General features: G+C 38.5%; 1 protein-coding gene and 1 long non-coding RNA gene across 6 annotated transcripts in view; one reads left to right on the forward strand and one right to left on the reverse strand.

Moving 5' to 3' along the window:
* The window catches only part of LOC139101392 (lachesin), a 111,876-nt gene that overhangs the window by 50,033 nt on the left and 36,336 nt on the right, over nt 1-25,507 (forward strand). For both annotated transcript variants that reach the window (XM_070654498.1, XM_070654497.1), the window contains exon 2: nt 2,511-2,697. In XM_070654498.1, the coding sequence (XP_070510599.1) occupies nt 2,649-2,697 (49 nt within the window). In that variant the 5' untranslated portion in view covers nt 2,511-2,648. The remainder of the gene's footprint in view (nt 1-2,510; nt 2,698-25,507) is intronic.
* LOC139101394 (uncharacterized) overlaps nt 1-25,507 on the reverse strand; it is a 99,347-nt gene that overhangs the window by 5,332 nt on the left and 68,508 nt on the right. The window lies entirely within an intron of this gene.

The raw sequence follows: 25,507 nt of genomic DNA on the forward strand, positions 1-25,507 counted from the left end.
TCGGACTCAAGCCGGTACCTATCTCGCATCCATTATCACACTCCTGTCCGGGCCCGCCAATTAATCACGAAAAGGAAATAAGATTTACCAACAGTCGTAGCTGAAAAATAATTATCTCGGCCGCATTATCTCGCACGCCAACTTTATCACAAACCGCCCTTTGCTCTTTATCTTATTATCTATGCACGTAACATCCTTACATATGGGCCGCTTATCAGCACGACAACCCTTTTCTTTAGCCTCTTTTACAATTCATCTTTCGGTATTCACAGATACAAAAAAAAAAAAAAAACTTGATGGAGTAAATTTTAATATTTACCATAAAAGACAATACTTAATTGTCGGCCTACAACTCTTTCCGTTTTATTACTCCATAACAGTTATTCCACGATATGAAATACAAAGCCGTAGGACAGCAAAAACCGCAAAATCGAAACGATATCGTACATCTGCTCATTGACGAGCAGTAACAATATTATCGTTCGATTTTGCTAGTTCCGAATAAGGTCGGATGACTTGTAGAACAGGACCATCGGGAGATAACGCGCGGTATAAGTACGATATATGAATGGAAAATATATTATCGTTAACCCTATTAGTCACTGGTGCGTTTGCGAGAGAGCCGAGCGACTTGTCGCATTTACAGCCGCCGGCTTTGCGTTTCGAGCTGATATGGATTGACTCCACGTCGCCGATAACGAACTGTAGCATCGCCAGCTCCGTGTTTCGCATTTTACTCCCGTCTCGTTGCCGAGGCATGTCGTCCGCGAGGCCACGTACCTTTCTCCGGATCCTGTTTGCTTTAAACTTGCAAGCGTCGATAATCGAGTTGCGAGCTCGTTCATTGTTAACGTATTATTCTTCGCGAGTTGATGAAACGGAAACAAACCAACGACAACGATGATGCGGTACTTGGATGTTATAGTTCGATTAATGCGCGACATTAAACGAATAACAATCGACGAAAGTATACAATTATGAAAGGTGTTAAGTGTCACCAAGACATTTACGAAAATTCAATTGATAAAATTCATTGTAATTAATAAGACTTCAAGGTACAGCAAAATTTATTAATCTTTTTCTAGTTGTAAAATATTTCTTCGTAAAAATATTTTTGTAATTGGAGCAACATTTTTTAAATAAAATTGATTGCGATTTTAATTATCAAGTTTATTAATATATAGAACGACACAATAGTCTAGGCTGTGCTCTGATTATTTCGTAACGATCAAAGAACGAATTTTCGGGCGGAACTGAATAACATCGCTGGCAGTTTATCGCTGCTTAACAGCCGTGTGCATAATGAGCGGAAGTAAATCGTGCTTCGCGGTATCGCGCCGTACATATTAGCCGGAACGTATGGCACGTGAGTTTTATAAAATTAAACACTTGACAAAGGCGTGTGACCGTCGGTATATCGCCTATGGAATGCGTACGTCATAAAATAATGAACGGCGGACACGCGTGATTAATTTCTCTCACGGCGACAGAAATCGTCTAAAGCGGAAATGCATTTAAGAGCAATTTATCGCCGAATATATACGTGACACGTACTTACATAAACGTGACAAACGCGCTATTTGCATTCCACCCGCTTTCGTTCCCCGTAAATTCTGCCGGCACCCGTGATAATTTATAAATCCGCGGAAATAACTTATTTTAACTGACGGCGCGCTCGTCAAAATTGCAACAGCGATGTAATTAAATTTATTCGCGACGTTTATTATTTTGTAAACGTCCGACCGTAAATACAACCGTAATAATGTAGTTTCTGAAAATACTGGAAAGTATCAGCCGAACCTCATTCAATGTAAATATAATAATGGTGTCGCGTTTTTTTGAAAGATACGTCTAACACATTTATGTCAAAAGTGACGATATAAAATGTATCTAAATTTACGAAAATGTACATTTCTTGTCTCTCAGCTGATGACTGTAAGCAAGCTTAGAATATTTTAGCTTAACCACTTGAGAAATGATTAATTATTCAAGATCTCTATTCGCAGCTGACGGGCTTAAAATATATTGATCAAGTAAATTATTGACTTAGTGTATTCACTTTAAGAAAAAGATCTCTGTACATTATCCTGAATCTTTGAAAGAAATAAAAAAAAAAAATTTAATTACACTGTACTGAGAAAAAGAAATACAAATTGTAATTGCATTGATAATAGAGCGGCTACCGTAAACGCGAGGCATCCAAAAAGTCAAAGTAGTTTCTTATTCATGAGGGCAGTAAAATTAACGTTGCCTTGCTTTTAACGAAGTTGCCGGATATACGATCGATGAACGTCACCAAGCGAAACGATACGCTCGACCGGAGAGCGCGCGAGCGCGAAACGCTGCTGCTCGATCTCGAGATGTGAGGCTACAACATGCCGAGCGAACCCGAAAGTTCGCTCGCTGGAAATGGATGATAAAGCGGCGTGGCGACCGTTCCGTTACGAACAACAAGGCCTCGATAATGCCGCCTGATCAAGTAAATGATCGAACCAACGTTATTGTTTCAGGCATGCTATGCGTCAGAGCACCGGAAACGGAGGTCCCTGCAGAAGATGACGAGGTTAAGTAGATAAAGGAAGGGAGCAGGTCTGGCCACGCCATCGACGGACGTTTCCCTTGGCCCTTCTGTCTCATCGCAGCGCACAATGCTCTGCCGCGCTCTTGTCGTTCTCTTCGCTGTCAACGTGCCAATCGGTAAATTACTTTATTTCTATTCTTCCCTTTCTTTCCAATAAACATGCTTCTCAAGTGATTCCAAAGATATTAAATTTTTGAAAAAACTAATACGAGGAATATCTAGAATTTTTCACTTCAAACTCAAATTTATTCTGCTATTGTGTGTATATAAAATTCGCAGCGGATGTAGGCGGTTGATAAGCTTCATGTAAAAGATTTTTTTTTTATTTTTAAATTATTTTTTAAATAATACTTTCGAAAACTTTTAAAAAGTTCTTGCTTTTCGAAACGTATCTATTCTTCACGAGTCAAATTATTGATTTCTAAATCAAATATAAAAACAGTTTTAAATAAGGAAAACGTTGTCCTGTACACGAAATTCATTTATTATCGAGCATTGGATGCAACTAACAATAAGTAAATTGAGGCACGTGCATGATTCGAGCAGCAAGTTTCTGTCACATATATCATTCCCGGTCCATTACATTGGATACGCTTATTGCGATTGACGCGGTAGTCGATACATTGCGAAAGGTGTCCAATACGAAATCTGTTGTGCCCGACAACGAGCAATAACGCAGATGCAACGAGGGCACGATGCCAACGTTGGTAGTTCTATATACGCCGCCCGCAAAATAAATAAAGTGTAGTTCGAGTATGCCACTTCTCTGCGGAAGCGCGACGCCATCCACCGTCGAGCTGTCAGATTCTTGCCCGAATGTTTATCCGATAGCAGTAAATAGAGAGGAAGCGATTGAGTTTTTTACGAATATTTCATACCATGCTGCGTTTCGATTTATTGCACACAAAGCTTAGTCTGCTTCAATATACAAATATATATTGTCAAACATTTATCAACATTCATCATGGTGGTTTTCTCTTTTTAACGTGGTTAAATGAGAAATTGATGAAATAAAAGATTACGCTATCTCGAGCTTAATTTAACAATATCGTTTTTCGAATGTTTAACAGTTGTTAAAAATTAATTATATATTTTTATTTTAATAAATTTTGTATCCAAATATTTTATTTTGCACGCGGATATTCTGATATATACGTATATATACCCTACATATTTTTTTTAAGAATCGTGATAAAAGCTTAATAGCTTGTGCACCGCCAAGTAATTGTTCTTTCTTTTTTTCGTGATTGATGTATCAATTAAGTACTTGAACAATCGACTCGATGCAATAAATTCAATTTAATCTCAGTTACACTCGATCTTGACATAATTCCGCCAATGGATGTCGTGTACTAGATTGAGTATTGATTATCGAACCATTAAAACGTTAAGAAGCAACTTAAGTAAAATACTTGAAAAAAAAAAATTTAATTATAATTTATTTATTAATTAACGTAATTTTTCAGGTAAAGTACTTTAATCATATTACACAAATTACCAAATCACAAAATTAAGGAAAATAGTATCTTATTGATTTATTCCCGATTTTAAATGCATCGCATGAAATAACTAGAAACAGTATGTAAATCGTTGAAAAAGCGTATTAAAGCAAAACATGACCGAGCACGAAATATTCAAGTCCGAGTTTATTTGTAATTAACATGAGTTAGTTGTGAAATAATAAACGAATACTCATCGCGATGACCGCATCTGGTGCGGATACTGTGGTACCAAATATTCGTATATTATACGAGACGCATACGCACAGTATATCTCGAATGTTACCGGCACAAAGTGCGTCAGAAATGCCGCGGGCCTGGTCGCTGTCACTGATGTTTATTGGTACTGAGAGCATCTACCACACGTACTAAAATTAATGATAGCTTGTTTAGATTACGGTCCACGGACATAATTGGCTTTCGCCAGTCTACAAATATCACTTAACTCTGATAAGAGGTTCGAGATGTAAGAATATACGGAAATCGGGAATTTAATTACATCAAAAACAAAATTTAGAAATCAAATATAATTCGAACGTAAATCATTGCAAAATTACTTGTTGAATTTCAAAAATAATTTATAAATAACGTAAAAGATGAAAGTAAGTTGCTTGAACGGAGCTATAGTCATAAATTCTAAATAATAAAAAATTTTCTTTAAGCTACGCTAAAATAAAAGAAATTTACGTCATTTCGTATAGTATTAATAACAATGTCATCATTATTATCGGCATTAGACGTCAGCGATTTTTGTGCCACCATTTTTGTGCAATAACACAAAGAGAAGAGACTGAAAAGACAGATTCGCGACCTATGCCGAGATAGAATCGCGCAATTTGCGATCGACGGGATACATGTCCCCTATAATCCGTCCCGTGCAACGCCGACGACGTCCGATGCAGATGCAACGGAGGATCGGTGCCAAATACGTTATACGGGCCACGGGAAATGGGCACGTAGATCCCAGATATGGCGCGTACTCTAGTACTGCGGCGTGGGTCGCTCCGGTCTGGTCAACTTCTGGCCCTGATGTTTATTCGGCGCGAGTGGAAGCGCCGACTGCGCTTGTCGTTCGAATTAATTTACCGCTTGCGGGCCTCCGGTCTCTTCACACAGATATAGACAGGCAGATATATAAATAGAGAAAGCGAAAGACAGAGAAAACGAGAGACACAATCTTGACGACGTCATTTGATCTCATTTGGTTGTGAAAAAGTGACCGTATATATTTTAATTTACTTTACGCAGTTAGCTGCATTTTTTTTTTTCTTTGGTTAGACGTTGAAAAATTGAAGTGCATTGTCCAAAATTACTATCAAATTGCCCGTGCGATGTCGTGAAACAAATGTCTTTGTCAACCGCAAGGAATACCACCTCACGTCCGCGCTATAAAGAACTCGGATCTTATCCACCGGCGCGGGAAGACGCTACAAAGTCGAGCGTTTCCAGATGCATCATGAAAAATGCACCATCCAAACGTGTCCAGGCAAGGCACGGGAGTAGCGAGATGGACGCCAATGGAGATTTGGCTCGATGAATTGGGTGAACGACTACTAGTTTCGGAGAGTGAAAGGAGGAAACGGTAGAGGTTTTGTCCGTCAATGGTCGGATAAGATTGTCCGTCTATACTGTGGATCACCGGAGAGATTCGCCGATTGTTCCATAGGGTTTCGCTTTTCCACCCCCTGACGTTCCTTATCGAGCAAACAACGACCTTTCCGGCCAAATTGGTCGGTCCGAGTAAAATGTGATTAATCGCTCGCCTCCTTTCGCGGGAATGTATCTGCCTCACCAACCCTCCAGTGGTTATATAGCGATAAACGGATAACCGCGGACCAGAACCCAATTGAGTCTCGGTCCGATATAGGATAAATCGCCGCGCGCATCGCTTTCGATCTTGAGGAAAGAAAAAAAGATAATGCCATAGGCGAAAACGGAAAGAGACAGCCCGAGAAAGAGATACGCTCGTTAGGTGTTAGCTCGTTAAACCTGCTTCTCTCCATCACTTTTCTCACTTTCTCATTGTAAAAGTTTTACTTTCGCATTTACTCGCGTGATTTACATGATAAGCTTACCATCGATACTAATAATCTTTAAAATTAAAGATTTAACAAACTAATTGTTAAAAAATTATTTATATCTTTGTCACTAAAATATCCATCTTTTCAATCTTTCATTTCCTTTATCAATTTTCTTTTACCGTAACGAAAAGTTAATTTATCGTAAAGAAAAAATGTCCCGTCAAATTTTTTAATAATATTTTCGGAATACAGAGTCAAATAAAACGATCAAAGTAATCTTGGACTGTAGCTAAATATTATATTGTATTTATATTAAAGCTGATGCCGAAATTTTCTGTGTCCTTAAAATAATTGTAGTTTTTAATTTTTTTATTACCGTTAAGGAGGAAATGTAATAGCAAAAGAAAGCAAGGTTTAACGCATTTAATCCTTTCTAAACGATGAAGGCCTTTGAAAAACTACAGCTGCGTATTTCAAAGAACGGAAAAGTACCACTTCCTTTAATTACTCTGCTTGTGTGAGGGTCTAGGAAGAGAAATCTACCTGAAAATCATTATGCTGCTTCAAAGCTACTTCGTACATTACAAAAACGGCTTTTAATTGCAAAGCGAATAAATTATTCGATCTAGATCATCCAACTTTATTGCACTAATTATATCTATCGCAACCTTTATATGTAAAAGTATTACATTATCTCAATTAACTAGACAATTATGTTCAAATTTAAATTCATTAAAAAATTTCGCGAATTGTTAAGTGCTTGTATATCTACATTAAAGTAAAAGTCATAATTCTTAATTTTACGTATAATACTCTAATCACGTATTTTTTTCTATTCTTAAAATAACGTTAATATACTTTGACAAATTATTTTTGTGTTACATTCGTTAAAATTTATTTATCGTAACTCAAACGCACAAACTGTTTCCGACAATCTGTGGTGATTCTCGTCAATAGAAATTTTGCTGAATACCACCTTTCTTCGTCTCTTAATTTCAGACATTAAATACATTAGCTCGGAAACTGAGTTATAAACTAAAATTCTGTTAAAGTGGAATGCATTTGAAATTAACTGCCTTCTACTAAAGAGAGGAAGCTTCTAATTTTCAAGCAAAATTTTAAAGAAATCGAAATTGAGCTGTCTCGATGGGAAAATTTCTTTAATCGACTTTGAAAATGAAGGAAATCTTTTATGCGAAAAATACCAATATACCCTACGCACGTAAAACATGATGCGTAACTAGCTTTATTATATGTATAAACGAAGGACGAGAGGATTTGATTGCGTCTCTCGTATTTGGCTCCCTTCTATCCGCTACAAGTTTACCCGTATTGTGACAACGTAGTGCATACGCTACGAGGATGCTGCACAAGTTCACACGAACGGTTGACCTCGTACAAGTTTACCCCATACCTGCTAGCGGTATTCCATTAACTTCTGTCAACGCCAAGAACCGCAGGCCCGTGTCCTGAATACGGCAATAAGTTAAAATCAAGCGTTTAGGCCCGTAACAAGACTCCGATCTTTCCGAGTCTTTTTAAATTACAAGTCTGCGCGACTAAAGATACATTTCTTAATGTAATTTTTTACAATCACAATTTTCGGTAAAACTTTGAATGTAACCTTTTCTTTTATTTTAAATACTGAAAAAATTACAAATACGCGTATCGTAGATGTATAATTTCATTTACGTTATTATTTTTTATTTGATATGCAAACGACCAAAGTGTATACATAGAGCAGGAGAAATATGTCTGTACACGCGTGCATCCTAGAGTGCGAGCCCATGACAAGATATCGGGGCTTCGATTTGATCGTATTGCATTGCGAAAGCGCACAGCCGGGTCGCGTCACATCGCGTCGCTAGTGGCAAGATTCGAAAGTAGATCGGGAAACGGCGGGGTAGGCATGCGACAGACAGGCGAGGTAATACATACAATCTCCCTTGTTGTCTGGCATCGGGTTGCCGTCGATAGACGATCGGAAAAGACGGAGAGAACCGGGAGAATACCGAGAGGGAACAAGAGAAGAAAGACCATCTTTATAGTAGGAAAGAGAAAGCAGAGCAAACGAGACCAAAGTAGAGAAAGACGGTGGAAGGATAGAACGTGGACAGGAGTCCTGAGGAGCTTTGAAAAGCGTGGCAGCCACCGGAAGTCTTATAAACAATCCCAGAAGCACTGCCAGCCGAGACCAAACTATCCCCGATCTCGCGTAAAGAGGATCAATGGAGAATAGAATGCGTGTAAACAAGAAAGCGCTGTTACGTACTTGTGTGCGTGGACACACGCATCTCTTTGTACGTATACGTGGATGAGATTTTCATCCACGCAAACATTTCAGACAAATCGCAAAACGCAAAAACTACAAGATTGCATCTCTCCTATGTCATTCTTCCCGACGAGTCTTTGCATTAGTCCGCGGTGAATTTTGAAAATCACGAAAAACAATGGGTATGTTATTGAGTTAGTTTTTAGAATGAATAAGTGTGCGTTAAAGTGCCACGCTTTCTCTAATGAGAATTATTCTTCCTCTGCAACGTGGTAATTATTTTAATACGTAATAAAAAATAAAAAGAAAGTTTTATTTCAGGCAATGTGAATAAACAACACTTTTTGTTCTAGTTGCATCTTTTCCAACTAATTACTTGATTCATACGAGTCGCATTTCACTTATTACGATATATTTATATTGCTTAAAATAAAACTTTCATTATTTATCAATTATTGTAATAAATATCATCTTAGTGGTTGAATAAATATTTATAACGTTTATGACGGATTGTAAATTTAAACTTTACTGAAAATATAATATTTATTCTACCAAAATTGTTAATTTATTGTTTAAAAATTTAATTAACTGGAATAAAACGTGACAGACCAAAAGAATTAGAAATAATTTATATAAAAAACGAAAAAAGAAAACATATACCACATAAAAATCGTTGACGTTCTGCTATTTACAATCGCGTTTTCTTTCTTGCATATATCTTACGTTTTAAAATAGACATTCTCCGTTCTGATTTTCCAACAAGTTTTCACGATCCATGACTCAAGCTACGCAAAACGTTTCATTCGTTCACATCGATCTCGGGGAGCCGAGAGCTGATATCGCGTGGCGCGCGGAAAATCGACGACAAAAGCGGCAACCTGTTCGCTCGACCTCGGTCATGGAAAATATACGCGGTCCGTGGCGAGGATATCCTGTTCGGAAAATCCTTTTCAGAATCGCGTCCGTCTGCCATTGCTATGTATGACGCACAGACAGCTCGTCGGCATACCCATTTTGCATTATGCATCCCGTCATAATGCAACCCTTCGGGGCAGGGGATGGAGAAGACGAAGATGGGAAAGGGGAAGAGATAGCGCGCGGAAGGGTGCGAACGCCAGATTCGTGAATTCCTTTTGCCTATTTTGCAATATCCTTGCATGCGCCGCACGAGCACCTCTACGATATCGTACGCGCGGGGCGCGTATATATCTGCTTAACACATAATCCCGGGCCCGTACCTACCCATATACTTGGCATTGCGTTCACGTGCGATCGGAGAAACCGTTTCCACCTCGCTCGTTTTCTGATTATGAAATTATATCGCACCTCTTGAGAATCGACGCCGCGCGATTAGGCAGAATCCCAGCGCTGCTATTTGGAAGTGTATTCCGCTGATCGTTCTTACCCTCGGCGGATCGATCACCACTGTTTGTGTTTGGAATAATTCCAATTGTATAGATACAGAATATTTTAAAAGTTGCTTTCTTTAGTCTTTTACAAACGAGAAAAGATTTTCTATTCAAAAGATAACGACTGTTTTAATACCTAATAAGTGCTAAATTTTGCGTCCAACATTTAATTGAAACTATTCATATTTGCTAATATATCTTTGAAAGTAATTAAAAATGTGTCAAAAATTATCGATAACTACCGTTCCTTATTAAGCAAAAGAAAAAGTTACCACTTAAACAACACGACGGAGAGATAATGATTGTTATTTTCCACTAACCAAATTTCCTCTGTATAATAAAATCTAAAATAACACGAAGCAGATTCTCTTATATACGCGCCGTTAAATGCAGTTCTGCAAGTCACGTTATTCGTTTCCTTTTATCTCGGCTTAAACAAGAACGCAAACGATGGTCCGTGCGGAGGCTTAAACGATTCTCCCACGCTGTATTTAGACGGATAAGGGATCTCTCATCGGAGGAAAATGAGTGCCTCTCTCGAAAAAGTGAAACACAGTCTTGCACGAGCAGGAAAATAATAACGGAATAATAATAACGGAAGACCATCGCGCCTTTGATGAGAATTTTATCGCGTTATGAACCAAGTATTTTCTCGCTCGGCTCTTGCTCCGTTTGAGCTTTTTAACATCGCTTTTATTAAAATTGACCAATCGCTTTTTTCCTAATTTACTCGTTACATTGCGGTTAGGTAAATCGTTTTTACGTAATTAAGGAACTCTCTTTTCGAAACAGCTATTTAATGGTAAAAACATAGGATCGAAAGAATCATATTAACGATTTTAATCTTCAGTATAATTTTATCTGTTAGTTATTGGCTCGGGATTTATAACGGTTGATAACTTTATTGAGAATCCAATAGATATCCGAGAGGAGTTTCTAATGTAGAGCAATTATGTATCTCTTCATTTGCCCGTCGTAAAAGTTTATGTGCGCAGATATAGACCAGCTAACGTGCTGAAACTTAAGACGTTCGAGAAACTTTCGACGTAGCGAACTTCGATCACCTATTATTATGTGGGAATAATACCAACAAAAGAGGACACGTTCATCAACGGACTTTCCAAAGTTATAATGTTTGTGGTTGCGCAAGAATTTGCAAAGTCAAAATAGATAATGGTTGAGATAAAAATTTAATAATTACAATGCACCCTCTCGTGAAACAATTTACAATTGTAAAAAACATAAACTTGATACTCAAACTATTTCTAGTAAAAAAAAAAAAAGAAGAAAAAAGATTCTAATAGAGGATTATATAGCTCGCGGTCTTGCAATCTAATCTCAAAAGTTTTATTGTCTTTGTTGTATATAATATTTTATTGATCTGCACGCCATTGTGCACTTCCGTTTTTAAAATCGGACTTGCCGTCACAGGCACGGCGAGTCGGCTATATTTTTACCAGGGTGATCGGCATCGCCGAAGCCTGCCGAAGCGAAACCGCGTAAAACGACGGATACACAAATATTGCGTTACACGGAAAAATACCTCGCGGAGATGCGCTAAAGCTGAAACAGGAAAAAAAAAGATATTTTTCGCGATAACCACGCGATTTCACGGCATGTCGTTTTAAACCGATACGAGGCCGCGCTCTCGTGAAAAGCCCGAGCGAAATCAATGAGACTGCGTTGTGGAAAGCGCCATGCGAAATTCTCAAAACGGAAGTTTGATTCCACAACAAAGAAAACAGCCGACCGCAGACATTGAAATTTCAAAACGTTTGCGTTCGTAGACATGCTTTTTCATTAGAAAGGCAATTAGAAATGAAATCGTGATTCTGCAAAAATGTTGCAAAATAAAAAATAAATAGGGCAATGTGTGTCCGCTTGATAACACTCATGTTTTATGTAACTTCAACTATTACGCACAATAAATTCTCTCCGTGCTGCACATACGCGTTAAAGTCAGTAAAACTTGGAGCGCAACGCATGGAAATTATTTCTCGACGTTGTAAAGTATCTTTGACAACTCTGTCAACAACATTATCAACGTGATTTATGCAATAATATTCAAGCGCGTCGACATGTACAGATTTACCCTCCCTGAATTTAACAAGGTATAAGCGTGGTATTGTCTTTCGGAAATAACGACAAAGAGGAAAAGGGGAGATACGCGCACGACCAAGGGTCTCGGGCGAGCTCGCGTGGAATAACTGAAAGAGCGATTCCGTGGTACAGGGATGTAACGTATGTAACACAATATGCGCGGTGTCGTCTGTGCCGGGCCATTTGTTCGGACGCGTAGCCTCGACGCGAGCAAGCCCGCCCGCATTCGACGCGACTCGCGCTATCAAAAGAGCGGACGAGCTCTGCGCCGGCGTTGATAACGGCTCGCCGCCGTTCATATTTTACGCGGCGCTCATCAATAATTCATGCCGTGAATAATGCGCCGCTGTTTCGCGTTACTTTATACCCGGGTCTCTTTCCTACTTCTCTCTCTCTCTCTCTCTCTCTCTTCCTTCCTTCCTTCCTTCCTCCCCCGCCCTCGTCCGGCGAGGGTGCGAGTGTCCCGAGTGTCTCTCGGGGGGTGAGAGATCGGGGTGCGCGCTGTATCCGTTCGAGACACTTATCTCGAGGTTTATCCACCGAAACGGAGACACGCTCCGGTCTGCTCGCTTCGCGAGAAGTTAGCCTCTGTGGCCAGTTCTTTATTCAACTCCTTTTTAAAGAAGGCTTCCTCGAGATAGATGAAACAACCAGGAGTTACATTTATTTTTTAACCCGACCATTTTTATGCGTTCGCTATTAATCCCCAATTTTTCTCACGGCAGAATTATATTAACATATGAATCAAGTAGTTTAAAAGTGATAAATAATTTTGAGACAAAACAAAATTTTAGAATGAATAATATTCGTGTAAATCTGGTATAATATACTGACAATGTTTGTAAAACTGTTGTCTTAATTGTAATTCTTTCAAGCTGGAAGTGTCGACGTCACAAAGTCCATAAATTTCACGATACTTGAAGTTAATATTGTGAACTGAGCGATTAATAAATTAAGAACAAGTGTTTTACTTTCTATAAAATATTTTTAATAATTTTTTTATGCGTTAATTTATATATGGCATTTTTTTATAAGATGCAGATTTTTAATAAAACGTAATTCGATAGTACAATTTTAAATTCTCTCCGTCAAACAGTTACTTACTTTTGCACAGGTATGTATCTACTTTTCATAGTTTCATATAGTCAAGAGAAAGAACATTTCAAAAAATACATTGCATGCGCCATTGTTATTACTGTTCAGGTATTTCCCCGTCCCAGAGAAAACGCGGGCCCCACGCAAAGACAATACTCATTCCGGCGCATTCCACCCTTCCGTTCTCTCGCAACAGCCGTGCACGCATGCGGTTTGCTTTAACCTTTGCAATAACGCTCACTTGGTCACGTCATCGTTCGTACCGTGAAAAATGGCGATGCCGTATTTCTACCTTAACTGCATTCTCCCGTTTTTCGGGATGATCACGTTTTCCGCGACATTTCTGTCTTTTGGCACACTTTGTAAAATAGAAATGCATAACTTTTGCGGCAAATATTAGTTTAACGTTTCAATAACATGGATTTTACATTGATGTCTTTTAAATAATTTTAGAAAAAGAATTTTTTATGAAAATATTAAGTCAATTTAAATCTGGTTAAAAATACAATTAACGATTGACAGCATCGTAATCGAAAATAAAAATATAATCTAATTTTAATGCAACTTAAAATGCAAATTTGATATCTAGTGCAAGCCAAATGATGTAACTTGCTATTTAATATATCTGCGATATAGCGTTATTTCATTATCCGGCGGATATTGATTGTAATTATGTTAAAGATAAGTAAGTTTGATATTACTCGTCAAATATAATAAAAATAGTAACATCTATCGTAATAGTTAAAATTATAACTCTATAATATATAAAAGAAATTTAATGATCGTTAATAGTAATGAACTATCCAGTTTGATTTTACACCTGACCTCTTTGTAATTTCCTAAAACGAAAAATATGTCTAGCACAGCGGGTTTTAAAAGTAAATGTATCTCTTTTCCCATCGAGACGTTTTCCGTGGAATATCGATGCGAACAATTTCTAGTAACATATTCGTCATCCGCAACTCCGTGGGACTGATTTGAATTCCCAGATCGATGAATAATGGATTTATGATTTATCCGCTTGTTACGTAATGCAAAAGATATGTACTTATCCCACCATACCCCGACGTTTCCCTTACATTTGTCTCCTATTTCAAATTTTTAATTTTTTTAGATAATTTTAATATAAAATAACGTAAAACATAAAAATATATTTATAAAAGGAAAACTATATTCATATATAAATACGTGTAACAATTATATTCGTGATTTTCTCTCGCGTGGTTTTAAATCTCACGGAAGTTAAATCACTTTTTTTTTGTTTCTCCCGGTTGTATAACACTTTCGAAGGAAGGAAGGAAGGAAAGACAATGTTATTTTCCTGTCAAACGGATATTTTCGGCGATGGAACGGACTTATCGGCTAAAAACTAGGTACGAGGGACGGTCGCTTAACCCCGTCTGATCGTTTCTCGCGCGCTTTATCCTCTCTTCGTTTCTTTAAACCTCTCAAGCTGTCTTCGTGGAAGACGTTTCGTTGAGAATCCCCACAGCGATGTCTAGCTCGTGCATTGGGCCGCAAAGAGAGAAAGAGATAACGGACCGGCCTGGTTCTTCGATACGACAACTCGATGTTCCGTGTCAAATTAGCGAAAAAGTAGTGGCATTTCGTCCCGCGGGAGGAACCGCTTCGCGCAACACGCTGCAATCGTGTAAGGGACGGTGGGATTTAAGAGATATCCTGCAGCGGCTCCCCGTAATTCAAGTTCATATATTGGACGATTCCCTGTCGCGGATCAATGCGACGTTCCCCGCGGGGATGTATCCTTGCCAACTTGTTCCGCGACGCCTTGGATACGATCAGGCGAAAAAATTGGATCGCGAAAGTTTCTTTACTTTACGACGATAATTTAATATTATTTTTGACTTATCATTGCAGGGTTAAAATTATTATCATCTTTATTTTATTCATCAAAAAATAATTTTTTCGATAATCCATAGTTTTTAAAAGACGTACAACTTTCTCATCTCTTTATCAATCTTTATCGATTGCTTATAAAAAAAAAATTAATAAAAATAATTCAGAATATTTAGAGAAAGTTGAGTGTACGATCGTTACAAATTGTGTGATTAAACTTTTAATGGGCTCTTTTATGAGCTTTTATTTTAATTAAGAATGTGCCCATTGAATCATTATCCTCAAAAGAAAGAAGAAAGCGGATGTATGCGAGCGACGCAGAATTTTATCTGGCAAGCTAATTGCGATAGAATTACGTTGATATCTGCCTTTAAAGTGAGGCTTTAGAGATCGGCGCCCATCTCGTCGGGATCTTTACTCTTTCTACTTCGTATTACGTAGTCATGAGCCCATTGCGAAAAATTCGCGCCTTTGCATTCAAAGCGAGTCTGACAATGCGGCTCAAATCGATCCGCGAGAAGGACTTTAGAACATCGAGATGGCTCGTTTTCGTTATCCGATCGGCAAGAATATATCGACTTACTATTGACTTCGCTATCGAAAGAGAAAGAGAGTAGACTCAAAAACACTCGTGTGCAACACGCAGCTCTAGAACGTAGAAATTCTATGTCACATGCCGCTTCGGCTGAAAATATATCGCCACCCTAAGAAGCACTTCCCTTCGCTTTCCCCTAACTCGATATATCGAAAAGGGGAGGATGTCATTTCGAATTTTGAGAGCTCGTCGATGCCTCTGGCTGAATGACGCTTAAGAGATCGAGAAAGAGGGTGTGTGGGGTAGAGGTGTAAGATAGAGAAACAGTATTAAATATTGCGAAGCAAGTCTCGTCTTAAAATAAAATAAAAATATGATAAATAATTCACAAGTTAAAGCATAGAGACTATTAATATAAACAATTATAAAAGAGTAATAACAGAGACAAAAGATGCCGTCAAAATTTTTAGTTTCAATTTCGTGAATTATTTAAAATGCGTTTATAGGGCATTCGTGCCCTTGAGAAATAGATCGAGATCGGTAAGATAAGGTCCCTTGAAGGTACGTATAACGAGCTGCTCCGATTCGTTTGCGAACGTATTACAACGGTAAGAAGCACTTGATTTTGCTGTGTGTACCAAAGCAGCTCGACGACAAGGAAGAATGTATCGAAAGCCGGGACGAAAACCGAGACCTCATCAGCATCTTCGACGCAGGGAGAAAATCACGTCGAGAATAGAAAACAACGAAAGGGATAGATACGAAACGTGCGCTTTTGGGATGGCAAGAAAAAGGATTACAGGCGGAAGAAAATAAGGATAGCGAGCTGACAGACGGAAAAATACATGGAAATAACGATTGTACCTGATGAATATACTGTAGAAAGAATCTGGTTGAACGTGGCTGACACACGGCGATATTGCGGACATGTATCTATTAAATTAAGATTGTTTCATTAAAATTAAAGCTCGTTCAATCGACTAGCTAGTTATTCCTCCCTCCTCTTTTTTTTTAGATTCGTTACGGAGTCTCCAAGATTGTAGTTAGATGTTTCGATAATAAATCTGATTAACTACTACATTTTCAAACAACATAAAAATAAATAAAAAATTAACCCGTTTAATTAAAAAATTTTTTTTCAGATTTTATCTTGTGTAATATGAATTCAATGTCGATATTATTAAGACGATATTTGTGGAAACGCGAGTTTTGAAAAGCGCCACCCTGAGTCTAATGAAATTTACATGTTGCAGTTTTTATGCACGATCGAATCTTACAACCCTCATTGCTATCTTCCGTTTCTTCTAAAACCCCTTCACCATCTTTTTTTTTTTCTCTAAAAGCTATACGCAGAGAAATCTCTTTAATGCCTTGCTTCGCCCGCTGCGCCGATTACGTCTTTACGGTTATTTTTCTTTATGAGCGATCAAAGTAAATCGAGGACGAAGCAGTGAGAAAGAGAAAAAGAGAGAAATTAAAGAAGGTAGCAGTTGAAGAGAAAAAGAAAGATAAAACGAAGTAAAGGAAGAGGTTGAGAAGGATGGGAATGATGCGTGAAAAAGAGTGAGAGGTATAAAAAGTACGCGCGGAAAAGCGGATTCGAAAGATGCGGAAGAGGCAAATGAGAGAAAAAAATAAGAGGAAAAGGTTGAGAAAAGGGTAGACTCGTGTCGAATGCGACTGAAAATGTAAAAAGATAGAAAGAAATGAAAGAAAATCGAGAGAAGCTGAGACAAGGTAAAGAAAATTACAAAACCAAATTCGAAGACGAGTTAAAACAGAGAATAAAAAGAGAGAGTAAAAAAAAAAAAAGAAAAATAGTGGAGCATTGAATTCGATAACAAAAACGAAAATCGAAAGATCGCGAAAAATACGTAGCAACGTATACAGTGACGAAAAAGAGAAATTGGAAAGAGGAAACGGAGCAGGATCGCCGTCGCTATTCTCGAAAAACGTACAAGAGCAAGAATTTCGAATGGCGGAAGGAATCCTGATGGTAACGGAATCGAAGACATAAGATAAAAAAAAAAAAGAAGAGAAGAGAAAAGGGCAGAGAGCTATAGAGACAAAGGATAGTGACGTGGGATTCGGTCAGGTGCCTTGACACGTCCGGAGACATTCGTGGCAAAGACGGTGGATCGGGAGAACCGCTGTTTGCTCACACCCAATCAAGACGCGGACCTTTCTTCCGTTCGGTTATCCACCGTGCGGTGAATCACGCGTGTACGTGTAGTTTTAAATACGTGTAGAGAACCGAAAACTACCTTCGCGCGATCGCTTTTCTCTGGTCACAATCTAATTCACGGACTTGTTTCAACTTGGACTACTTTACGCGGATATTCCCGTGAGACGTACGCGAACATGTCCGCGATTGTCTGCCTGACGCGAGCTTAACCTGTTCGCAAAGGTACATCGTTCAAACAAAATCAGCTTGCCGAATTTGTCGAAGTGGGAAAGCACCGTCGAGCTCGCGATACACAACTTGTTTACGGGTTATTAAAAAATCTACACGCGGCAAAATCTAACAATTTACTTTTTAATCCTCAATAATATGAAAAGTAGATATTAAACATGGGGGTCTTCCAATTTCTATTGTTTTCCTGCTTTTATTGCACAAAGATGTCGATTATGATTCATTATTAATTGTGACCACACGTATCTTCTATTAAAAAAAATGATATTAGGTAAAAATGTATGTTACTAGAGGCGCTTATTTAGCAGGGAGACTCGAGAGAAATGTGTGTCACTTGAAGAAAAAAAAAAAAAAAAAAAAAAAAAAGAATCCGGAGTAAAACACACGGCTGTGGAAATCGCTGCGAGAACAGCCAGCATTCTGCTCTCCTTAACCGGCTATACATAACTTATGTTTGCGGCGTTATATCTCTCAACCGAGCTGTACCGTTGGTATATCGTATAATTTCATCTCGCGTGCAGACGTGTTGGGGAAGAAACACGTGTATGCGAACGCTCAGACGCGGCAGGGATCCGGCGTAAAATGAATGTAAGACGTACAGGGAAGATTTTCACGCGAATTCCGCCGCGTACATAAATTCTCTCTTTTCCAAAATTATTAATAAACGCGTGTCTTGCTTGTATTGCGCATTCATCATGCGAAACACTCTCCCATTGCAAGCAATTTGTCGACTATAAAGATGAAATATAAATAAAGCGAAAGTATAAATTTAACAACGGGTTTGATACATTAGGTATCAATTTTAATGGTAGGTATATCGTTTAATTTCGGTACACAACGGTCTTAACGACGTTGAGTCTCTCGGCATGCGGGGGGACATTTCGTGTGAACGCGCGGCACGATTGAAAATCACGTTGAGACACAAGGGGTAGGAGAAAAAGCGTTCCTGAGGAAAGCGAGGGAGTTTGCTTTTCGTCGAATTTCCGCTGTCGAGACTGATTCCTCAGCGGGCCACGTCTGTCCGGCCGGACGTCCTCGAAAAGGAAATGGACGTACACGTAATTTCAATGACCATCCGTCGCGCTCGACCGCTAATTTCAGTTGCGCAAAGAATTTCCCCAGTCCCTCGAGCACGCCTCGGTACATTGCTTCACGCGTTCAAAGAAAAACAGGAGAAGAATTTCTCGAAGAAATTAAACTCGACTGAATTAAGTCGAGAATTCTCTAGTTAATAAATCACGGCTTCTCGCTCGAATTCATTTCGAGCGAAAGCGAAGCGTTAAAATACCCTGTCGGTCCATAGTCTGTCCAAATATTTAGACAGGTCAAAATAAAAGTTTGCAAGCAAAGATAAAAGCGATGTTTAAAATGTGATTTTTTGCAATTATTGCTAACGCTCGCAGAGCATTAATAAATATCGAACCGCCCGATAAGTATTTAAAATCTCTGAAAAAATTACGGCAAATGACGTTAATAACGAATATCTATTAGTTGCGGCCGTTCGTTCCTTGTGACCGGCGCTAATCTTTTTTCATTGCTCGACGACTATTAACTCTTTCAGGCAAATACCATTTATACTCATTGAAACCCGATAAACATAATTTTCTCGACGCGAACGATTGAAACGGCGCATAAAATAGTCGCGATAAAACATCGTGGCACATTAAACCTGTAGCGGAATATCGCCGGACGATCAATGCGATCGGTGCGACGGCAATTAACTTTCATGTATTGATACAAGTTCGCCGTGCTTATTTTAGCAAATATTCCTCGGGCGGTCGCTTTTGCGTCGATGCGGATTCGCTCGCGGTCGCGTCGAGAAAGAAAAGTGACAGAGAGCCACGGCAAAGCGAGATAATCGAATGAAGAATAATTGATTCCCCGATCTGCGATGCGGGGGTATAAAATAAATTGTGTAAATATTAGTTCCCGCAAGTGGTTATGGAAAATATTTTTAATCGTTTCGAGAAACGAAGAAAAACGAGACCAGCCGGCCAGCGGTCACTTCGTTTCGCGAATATTGATATTCCTCGCTCTCACCCATCCTGGGAAAACACTCTCACACGCATTTGTTGAGAAAATATAACGGTCACAGAATCGTTAATACCGCGCGTACATCCGAACTTGACGTTACCGTGAAGAGACATTACCAGGTTTAATATGTGTAACGCGGCGTTTTATGTAGCATATCTGCCAGTTAGCCGTTGCATTACTTATACAAAAACCATAAGCGTAAATTATTATAAAATAATAATCGGTAGCAACTCAAAAACAATTTAAACATTTACAGAATATCTTTTAACGATAACAATAAAATTGTAAATAATCAAAAAAATTCCCATTTTTATTTTATATTTTATTATTATAAATGCCACACGGTTTTGATTTGTATCGAGTATTTAGACAATTAATTTGAAAAATATACATATACATATATGAGCATAGATGTCATCGCTTTTAATTAATTTAATTCGATTCGGTAGCAATATTTATGCATCAAAACTCGATTATATTGATCTGATATTGATTTAAGCGAGATATGACTTGTCAACGTAATTAATCGTGCGAATCCATATAAATTCGTCAATTCGTTCAAATTCAAATAAACAGGCGGACACTGCAATAATCTCGCGAATTAATATTAATTGTTCATCCGCAACCGCCGCTTAAGCCTTTCTGCATGGATTTGTTACACTCAATGACTTTATTTACGATTGAATTATTGATAATAATAGATGGAAAAAGAATGCTATACCGATTAAAAATAATCAAGTGAAGCGAAGCGAAGATTACACAAACATTTCGAAACAAAAGTTTATTTATCTGTAACGAGTAATCGAATTCGCATTTTATTCGAAATAAAGATTAAATGTTTGATAGCTGAAATTTAATTTTAACTTGAATTATTACAAGTCGAAGACGAGGTTACGTTACGATCAACCTTAACCCTTTGTAGAGAAACGCATCGAAATGATACAAGTGACCCGTTTCTCGCAACTACATATCGTCGAGCTCGCGCGCTCATTAATGCAAATAGTAACGGTCAGATCTACGACCCTTGATTCACGACCCATTCCCATTCCCATTCGCGACGGGCGAGTCTGTTTTCTGGGATCGCGGCAGTAGTGGCACTCACGGGAAAGCAGTCGCGCGAAGTAGCGTGAGCAAGGCGACGGTGAAGAGAAGTGGAGAAACGTTTGAAGAAGGATCGGAACCCATCGGAGCGATGGTGTTGGCGGCGATAGTCTGGAATCCTCGTGGGAGACGTCGAATAACACGTTACTTGCTCACGACTGCTTATACCCAGGGACACCCTCTCTCTTGACCCTTCCTCGAGCGAGTCGCTCTATCTACTCTCGTCCAACGTTCTCCGCGTTTATACGATGGTCAGTCGATGGCCGCGGACATTTCTACCGGCACTTCTCGCTCTCTCGTTCTCGCTTCCGGTGACAATTATTACATTTCCGCGAACGACGGTTGGATTAATTGAGACCACCGCTCCGCGTTACCGTCGATTTTAAATGTTCTTTTAAAAATATCCATGCAAATACTAAGTACAAAATTCCTAAAATTAATATTTCTTTTATAATTTGTAATTATAGTTTAATATGTTTACAAATAAATTTTAAATAAAAAAAAATGGGAATTTTCTTAGTTTATAAATTAATTAATTAACTCGATTATTTGATTCACATGTGACTCAATTTAATAAATACAAATCACAATTCGTTAACAACGAAAAAAGTGCCGCATACTTTTTAAAGATTATTCCTACAGGCAAGTAATAAAGGAAAAGTGTGTCAATCATCAGGCCCGCAGGGAGTTAAAAGCGTGCTCGATCGAAGAGATATTCCGTGGAATAAAAGACCCGATGACAAACAACAAAAAGCGACAATCACGACGACCCACATGTAACAATATAACATTTTTGCTCCCTTTCGAGTGTAACTGGCTAACGGTTAACACACGCTTACACATCGTGCCGCGCGCCCTTCTCTTCGTCTGCGATTCCCGTCCTCTATCAGATTTTTCATTCGCGTCACGCGCACGCTATCCACGTTGAAAAGTTTTATCCGCGCTTTTAGCGACGATCGCGGACAGACGGATTTAGAGGCGGCAGCGGCGGCGGCGAACGCGGTGACGAGGTATTTTCAATTCGGAACGGCCCCACGTTGGCTGGCGTCGCGTCGTGCCGTGCCGCTTGAACGGACAAAGGGTCCAGAAACAGTTGATTGGTTGTTTCGTCTTTCTTGTCAGAGTCGCGATACCGCGTGACAGATCCGACCAACCAATCTGTTTCGAAATGTGCAGCAACGCCGACGGCCCCAACGTGTTTTCCGCGTCGCAAAAGCGTGCAATCCGACGGGGTGTGTTTAAAGGCATCCGTATCACCCTTCGTTTCTCCATCCCTTTCCCCTACGTTCGTTCCACGCCCCCTCATTCTCTCTTTCTATCTCTACTTGCATCCGAATTTTTCTTTCGCATTTTCTTCTAACGGCAGCTCATTTTATGTTAAAAACCGTTTTGCGTAAGCTTATACATATAATTGAACGCCACGAAATTACGCGACGAAATTAAATTTTAATCTCGTCCCATCGGTGGATTTTCAAAATTTCGTCATATCGCGCCACCCATTATCATTCTCGCGCTTACGGAAACACTCGGAAAAATCTTGGGCGAGATTGTGCTTAAAAATTTATTTACCATTTGTGTCTACTTATATTGATTTCGCGAGTCTCGATACCGTCGATACACGTATGAAAAATATAACTTTAGAAAAATATCAACTAATGACGGAAAATTTTCTGTTAATCTTATATGTTCGTCGGTTTTATCTTACAATTTAAAAAAGATGTTATTTTTACCAGAAAAAATAAACTCTAAATCTGAAGTGCTTTATTCTAAAATAGGTCCCGCACCAATTTATACTTCGTTTTGGGCATTAATTTCTTTTTTCATTCCAGCACACTTCAAATTACGCCCTATCGATCGCTCTTGTCCCATTTTACATTTATTTGCCCGTGTCAAACATCACCGCTCGTGAAATCAAAACGTCGAAAAAGACTATTGCTGTAAATGACACTCGGAAATTAACCAAGCGCCGTACTGTTCTATTGCCCGTTAAATTAGCAACTTCAACAAATACTGCAGCTAACGGATTCTCTCTCGCCTCTTTGCCTTCCACCTGCTATAAAATAATATAAAAGCGATTTCTCTCCAAGAGTCATAAATTAATTCTCTCATATGAATTGTTGCGCTCATTCACAGACGATTGCGGAAGCGTAGTGAGTGTGATATTTTATGAACTTTTATCACGATAATACGTGCATATGTCGGAAACGTTAAGCGATATATAGCTTTGCAAAAAGCGTCGATATTCTGTATCTACATTAGTCATTCCAGAATTTAGACATTTAAAAATAATATTTATAGCTTGATTATATATTCACGATAGTCTTATCACGAGTCTATTCGCGAACGGTCTCAAGATTTCATTCAATCGATCAAGTAATGATATGTTTCGAATTTTACACTTGAGATAATCTTGGATAAAAAATTAAACTATAATTATCGACCTATTGGTATTATCGAACTTTGTAACTTTTTGTTTAAAAACAAAAGCTGACCGTGCAAAGATAGCAGGTATCGTTGCTGCAGTAAATGCGATTAACGGTCTGTCAAACGTTAACATTCTAACGACTTTTACAATTAGTCTAGTTTACAAGTCCGGAATTATTCGTGTTTAACCAACACGTAAATGCAGAATTAATATTTCATCGCGTAAACTTGCAAATTTCTCGCGTTTCTAAGGCCGGGCAATTTCTACTTTGATTAAAACTTCATTAAAGAATAAGACCAGGTTTCGCCGCAAGTAATTTCGACGATTATTTACAAAAGAAGTCGTACACTTGTCAACACGTTTCTATCTCGCGATAATGTGAAGAGGGTTTAATTTAACAGCTGTATCTGTCGAGAGAAACGAAGTAATAATGCAAAGGCATTCCAAGAAACAGGTCGGCCACAATCGTAGAATAAAGCTCGCGACTCAGTTACTTAATCTTTTTCATTCTTGTTTGCGAACACAAAAACACCCTCCGAATTTACTCCCCTTGACGAAATAATATCAAACTACAAGACACAGATATTTACAAGTACAGTTTTGCTGCAATATCTTAATTAATTCGCAAATATATTATTTCATTATTAAATTAACACCTTAACATTATGAAATAAAATACATACATAACGTATGTAAAATGTTGGAATAATAATTTCCATGCACATTGTAGCGATAAATTAAAAATATTTGTAAGACTCGTGTAAGATAAAAAATGATCCTATGGAAACGTGTTTCGTTAGTAAGTCACGCAACATCCTGAAGAATGAATACGAATGTGAAACGCGAGCGCACGAGAAATCGTCCGAGAAGGCAAAAAGCTTTATTCACCGTCGGCACGAAAAGGTTAAATGCGAACACACACCTCGAGCTGCGAGGCCCGATCGCAAGAAGGTAAACGAGAGTACATAGCAATAAAAGCGGAAGGTTAATTCTCAGCTAAGGCTGCGATCCTAAATGCAACTTGGTAAACGGCTCATTTGCTCCGACTTATTTCCTTTCGCCCGACAAGAGCACATCTCGTGCAGTTGGAAGCAATCAATCATAGAGCGCGTCAAACATAATTATTGATTACTAGCAAATCACATTAAAGCTTACATTGCTATTGTTTGTTGGTAGAAAATCTCAAACGTTGTAAAAAGTTTAGCTAAATGCTAAAAGTTTACAGTAAAATTAATTCTCAAAAAACTGCAAAAATATACTATTCACCAACTAGATTTTAATTATTTTAATTTGCATATTCAGACGACCGTTTCGAGATTATGTGACGCTTTAATTTATACATTTTCGGTAATCAGAAAATAATAAAATTAATGACCAAATTATCCCCGTAATAAAATTATCTTCAAATTTAATTTTATAAATAAGTTATAAAAATAAATGGTAATCAGACAAAATTATATAACGCGGTTAATTAACAGAAATGTGCTTTACCATTAAAATGTATCGTCGGTTACGGTTTGTGAAAATAGTTGACAATGTTGCGCGAATTTCCATTAAACAGCGACACTTGGACGGGACATTTTGATCCAGAGCCGGCGTTAAATTTGGCCAAAAGAGAGCGCGGCAAAACCGGCTCCGCTCCGCCTCCACCTCTCAGTCTTAATTGCGAAAATACACCGGGTTTAAACCTCCCGATAGCAAGAAGTCTGGAGGCGAAAACAACGCGGCAATAAACGCGAGGGCGTATTCTCGACTGCAACGGTTGTAGCTCACCAGAAGGGTGCTTAAATTTGTCTTCTTCTTCTCGAGTTGCCGTCAGGCAAAAATATGGAATAAATTTGATATTGAAAACAATAACGGTGTTAATAATCTTTGAATCGTCCGAATTTAAATATATTTATTTTATTATAAAAATCTTATATATAAATTTAATATTTTTTTGAGAAAAATTGTTAGCGTTTGTTTGATCCTAACATCAACATCTTGCGAGTTAATTGCGATAATTTGAAACTAGGTTGTTGCAAAGCTGCGGCGAGTACGCATCTTCGGTAGAACGGAAATCTCGTCGGTATTGAAGTTACTCAGTTCTGAATTGGAGCAATGCCAACTTGAAACCCACCCTGTGGTGAACACACGTGTCTCAGGGGTGGCAAAGTGCGCGCTCG

Source organism: Cardiocondyla obscurior, linkage group LG03 (assembly GCF_019399895.1).
Source record: "Cardiocondyla obscurior isolate alpha-2009 linkage group LG03, Cobs3.1, whole genome shotgun sequence".
In the NCBI taxonomy this organism is placed as follows: domain Eukaryota; kingdom Metazoa; phylum Arthropoda; class Insecta; order Hymenoptera; family Formicidae; genus Cardiocondyla; species Cardiocondyla obscurior.